Raw genomic sequence first — 15,205 nt, 5'->3', positions numbered from 1 at the left:
GTGGTGGGATCTGTCCCGTTTCCTGTCCCAGGGTTTGGGTGGTGGGATCTGACCCCTTTGCTGTCCCAGGGTTTGGGTGGTGGGATCTGTCCCCTTTGCTGTCCCAGGGTTTGGGTGGTGGGATCTGTCCCCTTTCCTGTCTCAGGGTTTGGGTGGTGGGTTTGCTGTCCCCTTTCCTGTCCCAGGGTTTGGGTGGTGGGATCTGTCCCCTTTCCTGTCCCAGTGTTTGGGGTGGTGGGATCTGTCCCCTTTCCTGTCTCAGGGTTTGGGTGGTGGGATCTGTCCCCTTTCCTGTCCCAGGGTTTGGGTGGTGGGTTTGCTGTCCCAGGGTTTGGGTGGTGGGATCTGTCCCCTTTGCTGTCCCAGGGTTTGGGTGGTGGGATCTGTCCCCTTTGCTGTCCCAGGGTTTGGGTGGTGGGATCTGTCCCCTTTCCTGTCTCAGGGTTTGGGTGGTGGGGTCTGTCCCCTTTGCTGTCTCAGGGTTTGGGTGGTGGGATCTGTCCCAGGGTTTGGGTGGTGGGATCTGTCCCGTTTCCTGTCCCAGGGTTTGGGTGGTGGGATCTGGCCCCTGCTGTGCCCCTGAGGTTCAGCTGCCCCAGCACAGGGCTCACATTTGGGGCAGGGAGGCCCCCCAGTCTGGCCTGGCTGGTGGTTCTGTGGGGCTGGAACCCCAGAGCTCTGTGCTCTCTGAGGCAGGAGAGCAGGAGAAGCTGCTCAGGAGCTGGACGTGTGTCCCCAGGGCTGAGCAGCCCTGGTGGAAAGGGCACTGTGGGATGGGAGGGCTGTGTTTGCACATGGCTGGTTCCTCCTGCCCAGGGTTTGTTCAGCATTTAGGTCTCAAATTTTGCTCTCACAATCTTTATTTTCAAAGCCTGTTCTTGTCCTCCCAGCCCTGAGTGTGAGCTGGGCTGGGAACAGCTGGGCTGGCAGAGACTCGGGCTCAGGAATATCAGAGAACTGTAACTTACTCTTCACTCTCTGATTTTCACCCATAGTAATCTCTGCATTTATCCTCTCCTGGAGGCAAAAAAGCAGTAAATGCAAATAATAAATACTTGCTTTGCTTTTTCTGTGTGCAGTTAAGAGAGAATTCTTGGAATGCAAGAGCATCCAGGCAGAGGTTCCTCGGATGTTTCTGCAGAGCTTTCAGGCTCTCTGTGCTGAGGGTTTCCCTCCCTGCTGACCAGGAGAGCTGGTTAGAATCAGATAATTCTCCAGGCAGGCAGTGCTGGAGCTGGAGCTGGAGCTGGGGCTAAACCCAGCCTTGCATGTTAGTCCAGGCTCAGTTACCCTGAGCAGCTTCCCCTGCCTCAGTCGTGGCTTCCCCTCCAGGTGTCCATCCAGCCCCGAGGCAGAATGGCCAGAATGGCCAGTGGGGCCAGTTTAGCCTCTAGAAAGAGGCTTTTCCTGCTTTTTGACTCCCTCTCTGCCTCTTCTGGTCATTCATCCTGAACTCAACACTTCAATATGGAGTAAAAAAATTTATCACTTTTTTCCCATCCTAGAAGTTCTTAAGGGAATTGATTCCAAGCTGATTCCAGCCACTGGAGTGGTGTCTCCACCTAAAGGAGGGTTCCTGGTCCTGCCCACCCACGTCTGGGGAGGTTTCTCCTAAACCTGCTCCTCTTGGTTCCTTTAAGGTGGCCTAGAACTGTGCACAGAGCTTTTCTTTCTTGCAGACAGTTGGGGATTGGTGGGATCAGAGTCCTGGGGTGGTTTGGGCCAGAAGGGCCTTAGAGCTGCTGCAGGGGGGGCACCTTTAGTTAATTCCATTCCAAAAGCTGCCCCAGAGGAGCTCCCAGTCCAACCCTGGTGTGCCCACGGCAGGTGTGCCAGGCAGGAGCTCCTGCTGCAGGTTTAGTGCTGCCCAGAGCTGAGCCAGGTGTGCCCTCAGATCCTCAGGAGCCACTGCAGGGGCTGCCCAGGCTCTGCCCAGCACTCAGGTGGGGTTTGGTCACGTTGGGTGTGAGCTGGGTGGGATTTCTGCCCTGTCTGTTTGTCCCTGGTGCTCCCCTTCCATGAGTGCCATCCTTGCCCACCTCCCTCACTGCTGCCCTCTCTCATCCTCCTGGCAGTGCCTGGCAATGTTTCCTGCCTCAGAGCACCAGGAATTCCAGGCTCTGCCAGCCCCCACAGGTTGGATCTGCCACTCCCCAGCTCAGTGTGGGCATCAGAAACACCTCTGGCTTTTCCCACTCTCATTTCTTTGGAATCCACGAGCCAAGTCCGGACTGTCCTGCAGGGCTGTTGCAGGAAACACTTTGTGGGTTAAGTGCAGACTCTGAGCCCCCCCTGGAGTGACCCCAGTGGGGTGGGTGCTGGGGGTGGGCACTGCCACCCTCCTCACAGATGGCACTGCCTCTGGTAGGGAGGAAGGACAGCCCTGGCTGCAGGAGAGGGGGAATGACGGGGCTGCTGAGAAGGGGCTGGGGATGGTTCCCTGGAGAGCCTGACCCGGGGGGTGTGCCCAGCCTGGCACAGGAACCAAAGGTTGGCCTCTCTCAGGGGCTGCAGGTGCCACTGAGGTGCCACAGCTCAGCCAGGTGTGTGCCCTGCTCCTGTCCCTGCAGGTGCTACAGGTGAATCAGGTGTGTGCCCTGCTCCTGTCCCTGCAGGTGCCACTGAGTTACCACAGCCCAGCCAGGTGTGTGCCCTGCTCCTGTCCCTGCAGGTGCCACAGCTCAGCCAGGTGTGTGCCCTGCTCCTGTCCCTGCAGGTGCCACAGGTGAATCAGGTGTGTGCCCTGCTCCTGTCCCTGGAGGTGCCACAGGTGAATCAGGTGTGTGCCCTGCTCCTGTCCCTGCAGGTGCCACAACTCAGCCAGGTGGATGCCCTGCTCCTGTCCCTGCAGGTGCCACTGAGTTATCACAGCCCAGCCAGGTGTGTGCCCTGCTCCTGTCCCTGCAGGTGCCACAGCCCAGCCAGGTGTGTGCCCTGCTCCTGTCCCTGCAGGGTTTCCTCAAAGAGGGCAAAGGCACTGGGGTTTGAGTGGCATGACCTTGCCAGCAGTGGCTCCAGCACCCCCCTCCTCCTCCCCTCGCCCTGTCCCTGGGCACAGAGATGGATGAGGAGGGCAGGGACATGTTCAGCAGCAGAAATGGGTTGGCCAAGGGTGTTGTTTATGGCCTGGACTGCCCATCCCTGGGAATTCCTGCACAAACTTGGGGTGCCAACTGTGGCAGGGCTTAAAGAGTGGGCATTTCTGTGGGTGGGTCTGGGATGGTGTCGAGGGGCACAAACTGCTGTGCTGCAGGTCCCAGGCCAGGGGGGTACAGCAGGGACCCCTGAGAGCAGCTGCTGTGCTGGGTGGCACTGGGGCATGGGCAGGACCTTGGCCTTGGGCTGGGGGGACCCTCAGGGGCATCTCTGGGTGTTGCTGTTGGTTGGCACTGTGAGCAGTGTGGAAGAGCAGCTTTTGTGCCTTCAGCTCCTGAGCAGCTGGAGAGGGACAAGGGCTGTAGGGGCAGGACACAGGGAAGGGCTTCAGACTGCCCAGGAGTGGGTTTGTGTTAGATATTGGGAAGGAATTCCTGGCTGGGAGGGACTGGGATGGATTTCCCAGAGCAGCTGTGGCTGCCCCAGCCCTGGAAGTGTCCAAGGAGCACCCTGGTACAGTGGGAGGTGTCCCTGCCCATGGCAGGGGTGGCACTGGAGGGCCTTTGAGTTCCTTCCCACCCAGACCATGCTGGGATTCTGTGAGTTCTGTGGGAACCCCCTGGGGGTGCCCTGGCCCAGGCACTGCCCACGCTCTCGGGGCTGTGCTGGTGCTCAGAGCAGCTTCAGGGCCAGGCTGGAACACCAAGCCAGGCTGTTTGTTCCCCTCTGCCCACCTGATGCCCCCCTGGAACAGCCTCAGCTCTCGTGGCGCTTTGCTGGTGGTTCAGTTTGGTGGGGAAGGGCCACTGGGAGCAGCTCTTTGGATTCAGTTCATCCCTGTGAGACAAACATGGGAAGTGCTTTAGGCTGTTCCAGAAGAACAAGTTCTGATTTAGGATTTCCCTTTGCTGAGGAAAAAATAGACTCTTAACAAGGCAAGGCTTAAGTTTACAAGATGCAGGCAAAGAGGAGACATCTGGCTCATTCCTCAGTTCTGGATAACGAGGGAAATGTGTGTGTTGATTGAGCTGCATTTGGTGCCCAGGAAAATGCTGAGCTGCTCCGTATTTGGGTCAAGCAGGAGCTGTTTTATTCAGCCTTTTCTGCTGGGGAGAAGCAGCTCAGGGTTGTGTTTCTGCTCAAACGGGGATTTGTTGTGTTTGTGGATATTTTTGTCTCAGAGCTTTAAACCAAAGGCTTTATTTGAGGGTGATTTGGGGGCTGGTGATGGAGGAGGAAGAGGAGGGACCTTGTTCCCTGCAGCAGGGGCTGTTTGGCCTCTGAGGCTGTTTACATTCAGGGGAGAGTAAAGATAAAGATGGTCATTGCCCTTTTGCTTAATCTATTTCTCCTGATGGATTTCCAGCTGATGCCTCTAATCCTGGCAGAATTATGGAGCTGGTTCATTGAATGATGTTTTAGTTCAGCTTAGCCTGGGGGGCTGGGGGTGAGTGCCTGCCCTTGGGCACGTCCAGGGGCATGGGCAGCTGGGGGGGCTGGCAGGGCAGTGGGCACAGACCCACCCAGAGGGACAGGGGACAGGGCAGCTGGGGGGGCTGGCAGGGCAGGGGGCACAGACCCACCCAGAGGGACAGGGGACAGGGGACAGGGCAGCAGGGGGGCCTGGCAGGGCAGGGGGCACAGACCCACCCAGAGGGACAGGGGACATGGCAGCAGGGGGGCCTGGCAGGGCAGGGGGCACAGACCCACCCAGAGGGACAGGGGACGGGGCAGCAGGGGGGCCTGGCAGGGCAGGGGGCACAGACCCACCCAGAGGGACAGGGGACAGGGGACAGGGCAGCTGGGGGGGCTGGCAGGGCAGGGGGCACAGGCCCACCCAGAGGGACAGAGGACGGGGCAACTGGGGGGGGGGCTGGCAGGGCAGGGGGCACACCTGGGGACCAGGACAGGGACAGGAGGGGACCAGGTGGGACCTGGTCAACCCCAGGGGCAGGGCAGGAGGGCACAGACCCCCCCAGAGGGCCAGGGGACAGGAGGGGCTCAGGTGGGACAGGCTGGAGTGCCCACAGAAATGCTCTGGTGAAGGCAGAAAGGAGTCACAGAATATTCTGAGCTGGAAAAGGACCATCCAGTCCAGCCCTGGCCCTGCACAGACACCCCAACAATCCCTTCCTGTCCCTGAGAGCATCATCCAAACCCTCCCTGAGCTCTGGCAGCCTCAGGGCTGTGCCCACTGCCCTGGGGAGCCTGGTCAGTGCCCACCACCCTCTGGGCCCTGAGCCTCTGCTCCCCAGGGCACCAGCAAATGGAAATGCCTTCTCTGCTTCCCTGGGCTGTTCCAAGCCCTGGATGTGTTTTATGGGGGTCCATTTGACATACAGGGTGGGTTTTTGGGATGCTCATCCCTGGCTGAGCTGCTGCTCAGTGTGTGGGCATCACCTGCACACATTCCTGGTGTGCTGTGACCTGCCAAACAACACAGTAACTCCCTGCAGCTTTAGAAAGAGCCTCCTGGGAACCTTTCTGGGAGTGCTTTTTCCTCCTTTATTCCTTCAGGAGCACAAAAAGTGGGGCCTTTCAGCCCCAGTGCCAGGCTGGGGCTGTGTCACACCCAGGGCTGGGCTCTGGGCACAGCCAGAGCTGGCCCAGGGCTGGGGGCTGTGTGTGCCCCCCAGGCCAGCCCACCCTGCTGGGTGTCCCTGCAGTGGGCACAGGGGAGGCCGTGCCAGGAGGGGGCCTGGGGTGCCTCTCCTGCTGCAAGGGCAGCTCCAGGAGTTCAGAAAGGAAGGGAGAACACAGTGGAAGAAAATACAGCAATTTATAAATCCTTTGAAAGGTGGGAAATTGAGGTGGGATATTGGGAAGGGATTCCTGGCTGGGAGGCTGGGCAGGGACTGGGATGGATTTCCCAGAGCAGCTGTGGCTGCCCCAGCCCTGGAAGTGTCCAAGGCCAGGTTGGAGCACCCTGGGACAGTGGGAGGTGTCCCCGGAACTGGATGACCTTTAAGGTCCCTTCCAACCCAAACCATTCAAGGATTCAGGATTAGATAAAAAGGGAGTTAATTCAGACCAAAGGGTTCCATTGATGGCTTTTGACCTGAGTCATCAACTCAAGAAGCCAAACCTTTGTTTTGGTGGGTTTGGGAGTTTTTGTGACAGAACAACAGAGGATGGAGGACAAGGAGGAGACAGGCAGGGGAAGGAAGGTTTGGGTGGGATATTGGGAAGGAATTCCTGGCTGGGAGGGTGGGCAGGGACTGGGATGGATTTCCCAGAGCAGCTGTGGCTGCCCCAGCCCTGGGAGTGTCCAAGGCCAGGTTGGAGCACCCTGGGACAGTGGGAGGTGTCCCTGCCCATGGCAGGGGTGGCACTGGAGGGGCTTTATGGTCCCTTCCATCCCAACCCATTCCATGATTCCTTGTGCTTCCATCTGAGCACGATGTGCCACTCCACACGTCCTTCCCTGCCTCAGGAAGGCTCAGTATAATTAGAAATGTGATGAATAAAACATTGTATTGGAGAAGCTCTCCCAGGGACTGGGCAAATGAAGGCAGGGAGGGAGGGAGGGAGGGGGCCAGGGGGTTGTGCTGCTGTCTCTGCACCCATCAATGACATGCAAGTTGTGAAGAGGAGAAGGCAGAGCTGTTTTTCCAGGATAAGAATGTGGGTCATCAAACAAAAATAGCAGCAGCAGATGAAAGCAAACTCCAGTGAGTGAGTGGTGAGAGATTCACAGCAAAGCTGTAAAACCTCTTCTGCCAGGAATTGGTGAGCTGGGAGATTTTATCTTCTCTTTTTTTGCCCTGAGGCTGATCAGATACTGGAGGAGAAGTCCCAAGATGTGGAATTGCCACCCTTGGAGATGCTCAGAATGTGGTTGAATAAACCCTGAGCAATCTGGTGTGACTGGAGTGAAGGATTGGGCTGAATGAGCCCCAGCCATCCCTTCCAGCCTTCCTGCTCCTGTTGTTCCAGGGTGGAAGGACTCCCTGGGCTGAGGAGCTGCTGGACAGGAGGGCTGTTTCCATCCTGCAGGGAACAGAATGGGGAGAGAGCTTTTCTTTGGAGGAGTGGGATGGGTTTTTTCCTCCTTATGCTTAGGAAAGCTATTTATAGTTGGTTCTAATGAGGATTTGGCTTCAGTAAGGCCATGGATGAGCTGTGGGCATGGTGGGCTCCTCCTCCACGGAGCTGGAACACGGAGTCACTTGGACTGGAACGTTCCAACCCTGACTCAAACCCATGTGGAGGCAGATCAGGAGGCTCCAGGGCCATGTGTGTCCCTGCCAGGCCTCAGTGTGTCCAGGGATGGAGCCACAGGCTCTGGGAGCCCTCCCAGGACTTGCTGCCCTCAGGCTGAGGTGGCTCCTCCCTGGAGTTGGGAATTTGTGGCCAGGGCTGTAGGAGCTGCTCTGCTGGGACCTCTCTGGGCTGTGGGCCGGGCTGGTGCCCCCTGAGTCCCTCCCAGCCCATCCCTGCTCAGTGATCCTGAGTCACCCCTGGGGCTCCATGCAGGGGGAAAGCTGCAGTCATGGAATCCCAGGATGGTTTGGGTGGGAAGGACCTTAAGGATCACCCAGTGCCACCCCTGCCATGGGCAGGGACACCTCCTACTGTCCCAGGTTGCTCCAAGCTGGCCCTGGACACTCCCAGGGAATCCATCCCAGTCCCTGCCCACACTCTAGGCAGGAATTTCTTCCCAATATCCCACCTGTCCCTCCCTCTGGCAGTGGGAAGCCATTCCCCTTCTTCTCCAAACATCCCCATCTCTGGGGGGATTTCACAGCCCTGTACAGGGATGTGGCACTTGGGGACATGGTCAGTGGTGGCCTTGGCAGTGCTGGGGGCAGAGTGGACTCCTCAGGGGGCTTTTCCACCCTCAGCACTCCATGGCTGACCTGTAGGATGTGCTTGGAGGCTCCCTGGGGGGCTGTTCTGGTGCTGGACAGGAAGGAGGGAGACACTTCCAACCAGGGATGTTTGAAGGCAATAACAGACATGTTGTTGAGCCTTGGGGGACACCCTGTCTGTCCTTCTGTCTGTCCTTCTGCCTGGCCTTTCTGGGGGAAGAAGATGTTCCTACCACCATCACAGCCCCATGTTAGTGCCTTATGTCATGGTGTGTTTCTCCCAAAGGTGCCCCCAGCATGTGGAGCAGTGAGAGCTGAGGGATGAGACATGGGAAGGTTCTCCCAAAGTTCCCATTCCAGGATGGGCTGAGCTGCCCCACAATGGGCTGAGCTGCCCCACGATAGGCTGAACTGCCCCAGGATGGGCTGAGCTGCCCCATGATGGGCTGAGCTGCCCCAAGATGGGCTGAGCTGCCCCAGGATAGGCTGAGCTGCCCCAGGATAGGCTGAGCTGCCCCATGATGGACTGAGCTGCCCCACAATGGGCTGAGCTGCCCCAGGATGGGCTGAGCTGCCCCAGGATGGGCTGAGCTGCCCCAGGATGGGCTGAGCTGCCCCAAGATGAGCTGAGCTGCCCCAGGATGGGCTGAGCTGCCCCAAGATGGGTTGAGCTGCCCCAAGATGGGTTGAGCTGCCCCAGGATGGGCTGAGCTGCCCCAAGATGGGTTGAGCTGCCCCAGGATGGGCTGAGCTGCCCCACAATGGGCTGAGCTGCCCCAGGATAGGCTGAGCTGCCCCACAATGGGCTGAGCTGCCCCAAGATGAGCTGAGCTGCCCCAAGATGAGCTGAGCTGCCCCACAATGGGCTGAGCTGCCCCAAGATGGGCTGAGCTGCCCCAGGATGGGCTGAGCTGCCCCAGGATAGGCTGAACTGCCCCAGGATGGGCTGAGCTGCCCCACGATGGGCTGAGCTGCCCCAGGATAAGCTGAGCTGCCCCAGGATGAGCTGAGCTGCCCCAAGATGGGCTGAGCTGCCCCATGATGGACTGAGCTGCCCCACAATGGGCTGAGCTGCCTTATGATGGGCTGAGCTGCCCCAAGATGGGCTGAGCTGCCCCAGGATAGGCTGAGCTGCCCCAAGATGGGCTGAGCTGCCCCAGGATGGGCTGAGCTGCCCCAAGATGGGCTGAGCTGCCCCAGGATGGGCTGAGCTGCCCCAAGATGGGCTGAGCTGCCCCAGGATGGGCTGAGCTGCCCCAAGATGGGCTGAGCTGCCCCAGGATGAGCTGAGCTGCCCCACAATGGGCTGAGCTGCCCCAGGATAGGCTGAGCTGCCCCAGGATGAGCTGAGCTGCCCCAAGATGGGCTGAGCTGCCCCAGGATAGGCTGAGCTGCCCCATGATGGACTGAGCTGTCCCAAGATGGGTTGAGCTGCCCCAGGATGGGTTGAGCTGCCCCAGAATGGGCTGAGCTGCCCCAAGATGGGCTGAGCTGCCCCATGATGGGCTGAGCTGCCCCAGGATAGGCTGAGCTGCCCCACGATGGGCTGAGCTGCCACAGGATGGGCTGAGCTGCCCCAAGATGGGCTGAGCTGCCCCAAGATGGGGTGAGCTGCCACAGGATGGGCTGAGCTGCCCCACGATGGGCTGAGCTGCCCCAAGATGGGCTGAGCTGCCCCAAGATGGGCTGAGCTGCCCCAGGATGGGCTGAGCTGCCCCAGGATGGGCTGAGCTGCCCCAAGATGGGCTGAGCTGCCACAGGATGGGCTGAGCTGCCCCACAATGGGCTGAGCTGCCCCAAGATGGGTTGAGCTGCCCCACAATGGGCTGAGCTGCCCCAGGATGGGCTGAGCTGCCCCAGGATGGGCTGAGCTGCCCCACGATGGGCTGAGCTGCCCCAGGATAGGCTGAGCTGCCCCAGGATGGGCTGAGCTGCCCCACGATGGGCTGAGCTGCCCCACGATGGGCTGAGCTGCCCCAGGATAAGCTGAGCTGCCCCAGGATGAGCTGAGCTGCCCCAAGATGGGCTGAGCTGCCCCAGGATGGGCTGAGCTGTCCCAGGATGGGCTGAGCTGCCCCACGATGGGCTGAGCTGCCCCACGATAGGCTGAGCTGCCCCACGGTGGGCTGAGCTGCCCCAGGATGGGCTGAGCTGCCCCAGGATGGGCTGAGCTGCCCCAAGATGGGTTGAGCTGCCCCAGGATGGGCTGAGCTGCCCCAAGATGGGCTGAGCTGCCCCAGGATGGGCTGAGCTGCCCCACAATGGGCTGAGCTGCCCCAGGATAGGCTGAGCTGCCCCACAATGGGCTGAGCTGCCCCAAGATGAGCTGAGCTGCCCCAGGATGGGCTGAGCTGCCCCAAGATGGGCTGAGCTGCCCCAGGATAGGCTGAGCTGCCCCACAATGGGCTGAGCTGCCCCAGGTTGGGCTGAGCTGCCCCAGGATGGGCTGAGCTGCCCCACGATAGGCTGAGCTGCCCCAGGATGAGCTGCCCCAGGATGGGCTGAGCTGCCCCAAGATGGGCTGAGCTGCCCCAAGATGGGCTGAGCTGCCCCAAGATGAGCTGAGCTGCCCCAGGATGAGCTGAGCTGCCCCAGGATGGGCTGAGCTGCCCCAAGATGGGCTGAGCTGCCCCAAGATGGGCTGAGCTGCCCCAGGATGGGCTGAGCTGCCCCTTCTCCTGTCCCTTCTCCCTGTGCTCCGTGTGTGTCACAGGGGTTGGTGGCACTTGGCTCTTGGAGGCAGAATCACAAATTTCCTCCTCACTGGGGGTTTTGTCACAGTTCTATTTGCCATCATTTTTGAGCTCTGTGGGAAGGCTCTTGTTCCCTTTTATCATAAACAGTAAATCCTGTTTTTCTGAGTGTACTTTCAGCACAGATCTCCCCATTTTTACTATTTATTCTGAAAAATCACCCCTTATTTCTTCAGAATCTTGTTCCCTCTGACTCCAGTTTATCCAAATACATGGTCTTGTTTGCTGAGTCCTTCATCACAACAGCAAATATCTGAGTTCTGGTGACAGATTAATTTTCCATGGAGGCTTTTTAGCTTGTTGGCTTTGCCAGGGGCAGTTGTGGTGCTTTGGGTTCTCTGTTCAATGAGCAGAGAGGCCAGCACAGTGTCCTGGGGTCCCACATCAGGGACACCTGAGCCCTTTGGGGTCTGTAAAACCCCAACCACAGCTCTGGGTTGGGGGGTTTGGAGTTGTTGTGGAGTCCTTTGTTCTCTCTGGTGCACAAAAATGTGGAATCTTGGAATGGTTTGGGTGGAAGGGACCTTAAAACTCATCTTGTTCCACCCCTGCCATGGGCAGGGACACCTCCCACTGTCCCAGGTGCTCCAGCCTGGCCTGGGGCAGCCACAGCTGCTCTGCCCATCCTGTGCCAGGGCCTGCCCAGTGGTACAAATCATTCCTTCCAGTGTCACTCTGAGAAGTTTGGAGCAGAGATGCCTTGTGGAATTGTGAGCTGAAACACACCCAAAAAAGTTTAATTTTCACCGTGGAAGTGACACTGGAGAGTCAGGAGTGGCAGGGAATGGGGCTGGGGTGGCTGTGCCAGCAGCACAGGGCAGGCCTGGCACAGTGGGCAGCAGCAGGGCAGGTACCTGAGGGCAGGGCTGGGCCTTGGAGTATCCTGGAAGGGCCAGATGGGCCTGTCCTTGCCTGTCTCCTTCAAGCCCCTTTCCCTCAGGACTAACTCAGGTCCTGGTGCTGACTCAGCTCAGCCGGATTTTCCCCCTGACTGAGCAGGAGGAGCAGGAGGAGCCCAGCCCTGCTGAGCCCCCACCCAACTGCCCTTGGATTCTGGCAGGGCATTCTGCCAAGCTAGGGGGAAACAGGCAAACTGAAAGGTCTCTGAAATTATTCTTTCAGACTAATGAACAAATTTGATTAAGGTTTGGCAGCTTTTCCTAATATTCCCTGTAAGCAGGAAATGGTCCCAGTTCTCGTAATTAAACCATGAATGGAGGCAGAATGTCCTGATGAGCACATTGGGCTGGGACTTCAATTGAGGCAAATGAATGTCCAGCCCCAACCTGTCCCTCTGTGGTCCCTGGGGTTGTGCAGGGCTGTGCCCTGGAATGGCAGGGCTGGCAGAGCTGGAGCCTGAGGGGTGGCCCTGCACCAGGAGGTTCCTGCCTGCTCCCCTGAGGGACCATCCCTGCTGGGAACAGGGACAGGTCAGGGGCAGGAAACCATCCCAGGGGGCAGGAAACCATCCTAGGGGCAGGAAACCATCCTAGGGGCAGGAAACCATCCTCCAGGGGCAGGAAACCATCCTAGGGGGCAGAAATTCATCCTAGGGGGCAGGAAACCATCCCAGGGGGCAGGAAACCATCCCAGGGGCAGGAAACCATCCTCCAGGGGCAGGAAACCATTCCAGGGAGCAGGAAACCATCCTAGGGGGCAGGAAACCATCCTAGGGGGCAGAAAACCATCCTCCAGGGGCAGGAAACCATCCTCCAGGGGCAGGAAACCATCCCAGGGGGCAGAAAAACATCCTGCAGGGGCAGAAAATCATTCTAGAGGGGCAGAAAACCATCCTAGGGGGCAGGAAACCATCCTAGGGGCAGGAAACCATCCTCCAGGGGCAGGAAACCATCCCAAGGGGCTGGAAACCATCCCAGGGGGCAGGAAACCATCCTAGGGGGCAGAAAACATTCCTAGGGGGCAGAAAATCATCCTGCAGGGGCAGAAATTCCCAGACTGGTTGGGGCTGCAGGGACCCCAAAGCCCACCCAGTGCCACCCCTGCCATGGGCAGGGACACCTCCCACTGTCCCAGGTTGCTCCAACCTGGCCTGGGACACTCCCAGGGATGGGGCAGCCACAGCTGCTCTGGGAAATCCATCCCAGTCCCTGCCCACCCTCCCAGCCAGCAATTCCTTCCCAGTATCCCATCCATCCCTGCCCTGTGGCAGTTAAAGCCATTCCCTGTGTCCTGCCCTGAGCCTTTGGAAGCTGAGGGGTGTGAGGAGCACCCCCTGGGGCAGTGGGTTCATGGGGTGGGTGTTTGACCCATCATCACCCAGGGGGTTCATGGTGGTGCTGATTGAGCTGCAATAATTAGTGCCAGGCAGTGCCTGCAGGTGAATTCCAGCAGCTGGAAGGGCCACCTTGGTGTGTTGGGATATTCGGGACTGGCAGGACCCCAGAGGGAGCCACTCCTGGGAGCAGAAGGAAGGGAAGGACTCGGGTGGTGGTTCAGAACCACTGACAGCGACTGCTCCTTCTGGCATTGCTGGGGAGGGACCTGACAGGGGAAGGAGGGAGGGCATGAGGGGCATTGAAATGCTGGGGAGAGGCCAAGAGAGAGGAGCCAGCACAGATTGGCTGCACAGACAAAGGGGGTTCCAGGTGAACACGGAGCATTCTTAGGAATTCTGAATATATATAAATACATTTTGAATATATCTGAATATATTTGGAATCAGACCCTGGTCCAGGCCGTGCATTTTGCCCTGTTCTTTTCCTTCCCAAGCCTTTGTTTGTGCCCACAATGCTCAACCCAGGACTGCAGAACCTGAAAGACCAATGGGTAGGAGGAGGCTGATGGAATGCAAGGGAGAAAAGGCTCCTGAACTTCTCCTGGAGTCAGGAAAATTCACTAAGAACCCCCAGCCCCCCATGATGTGCTGGGGAGCATCTCAGGGTGGGGGAGGCACAGCTTGGCTTTGGGTGCTGGTTGGGACCAGACTGAGATGGTCCTGTCAGGACTGACAGGCAGGAAAATGTGAAGTATAAATAGTAATTCCTAAAGCTGTGGAAACCAAGTTGTTTACTGTGGAGTTGTCAGTCTGTGCCCTGCTGGGCCCTCAGCCTGGCACTGTCTGGGGGTGGGGAGAAACAGCCCCAGTGGGCACAGGGAACTCTGGGGGTTCATCCCCAGTGCCAGGGGGCAGGAATTTGGGAGGGGCTGTGCCTTCAAAGGAGCCACACAGCTGGGGAGTGCCAGGGAGGGAGCTGGGGCAGCAGCAGCACCTCTGGGAGCTGGATCAGAGCCACCCACAGGGACAGTGGCACGAGGGGCAGAGGGACCCACGGGTGCTGCAGTGGGAGCTCCCTGTTCCTGTGTCATGGAGCTCCTGGAATAGTTTGGGTTGGAGGGACCTGAAGGATCATCCAGTGCCACCCCTGCCATGGGCAGGGACACCTCCCACTGTCCCAGGGTGCTCCAGCCTGGCCTTGGACACTCCCAGGGATGGGGCAGCCACAGCTGCTCTGGGAAAACCATTACCATTCCTCCCCACCCTCCCAGCCAGGAATTCCTTCCCAATATCCCACCTGTCCCTGCCCTCTGGCAGTGGGAAGCCATTCCCTGTGTCCTGTCCCTCCCTCCCTTGTCCCCAGTCCCTCTCCAGCTCTCCTGGAGCCCCTTCAGGCCCTGCCAGGGGCTCTCAGGTGTCCCTGGAGCCTTCTCTTCTCCAGGTGACCCCCCAGCTCTCCCAGCCTGGCTCCAGCCCAGAGGGGCTCCAGCCCTGGGGCATCTCCGGGGCCTCCTCTGGGCTCTCCAGCAGCTCCACGTCCTTGGGCTGTTCTTCCCAGGGCTGGTCTCCATTTTCCAGTTCTCTGTGGGATCTCTCCTGTTGTCAGTCCAGCTCCCTTGGGCATCCAGGAATCCTCCCAGCAGCACCTGGATGAGGGCACAGGGAAGTTCAGAAGAACCAGCCCTGCCAAAGGGATAGCTGGGAACAGAACCCTCCTCCAGGACAAGTCATGGTGTAAACCTGGAGTTGCTCAGAGTTTCATCATCACCATTCCAGCACTGTTTGAACAGCTTGAAAGATGGGCAGAATTGCTGTTTGAATCAAACCCCAGGCTTCCTTCATCTGCTGTCTGGCTTTTCCCAGTGGAATAACAGAGCTTGGGTGCTGATGGCATCTGACTGAACCTGCCCAGTTCCAGGGGAAATCTTTCTTCCTGCAGATATTCTGGGATTTCCCTGGAATACCATTCTGGAGCTGCCTCATTTCTGCCTCCTCCTGCTGCTGTGTTGAACAATAACCAACTAAAACTAAATATATTTTTAAAAAAAGAGCTCAAACTCACACAGTGTCCTTTCCTTCCCCTCAGCCAAACCTGAGGAGCCCAAACCCACCGAAGCCGTGACAGGGAACGACATCACAGCTCCCCCCAACAAGGAGCTCCCTCCCAGCCCGGAGAAGAAGACCAAGGTAGGACCATTCCACGTTGGGTGGCTCAGCTCCCACGGGTTTGCTTTGCCAGCTTCTCTGCTTCCCCAGCTGTGCCAGCCCAGCTTCTGTTTTCTGAGCTCCACTTGGGAACCCTTTTCCTG

The 15,205-nt window shown here is 58.6% G+C and overlaps 1 protein-coding gene across 7 annotated transcripts in view; it reads left to right on the top strand.

Annotated features, from left to right (window-relative positions):
• The window catches only part of MAP4 (microtubule associated protein 4), a 179,841-nt gene that overhangs the window by 139,140 nt on the left and 25,496 nt on the right, over nucleotides 1-15,205 (top strand). For all 7 annotated transcript variants that reach the window (XM_071560317.1, XM_071560316.1, XM_071560321.1 and 4 more), the window contains one exon: nucleotides 14,983-15,083. In XM_071560317.1, coding sequence (XP_071416418.1) covers nucleotides 14,983-15,083 — 101 coding nt within the window. The remainder of the gene's footprint in view (nucleotides 1-14,982; nucleotides 15,084-15,205) is intronic.

The sequence above is a fragment of the Pithys albifrons genome, chromosome 7 (genome assembly GCF_047495875.1).
Source record: "Pithys albifrons albifrons isolate INPA30051 chromosome 7, PitAlb_v1, whole genome shotgun sequence".
Taxonomy (NCBI): Eukaryota; Metazoa; Chordata; class Aves; order Passeriformes; family Thamnophilidae; genus Pithys; species Pithys albifrons.
The sequence above is the reverse complement of the archived record's forward strand: the minus strand, read 5'-3'. Positions and strand labels throughout refer to the sequence as shown.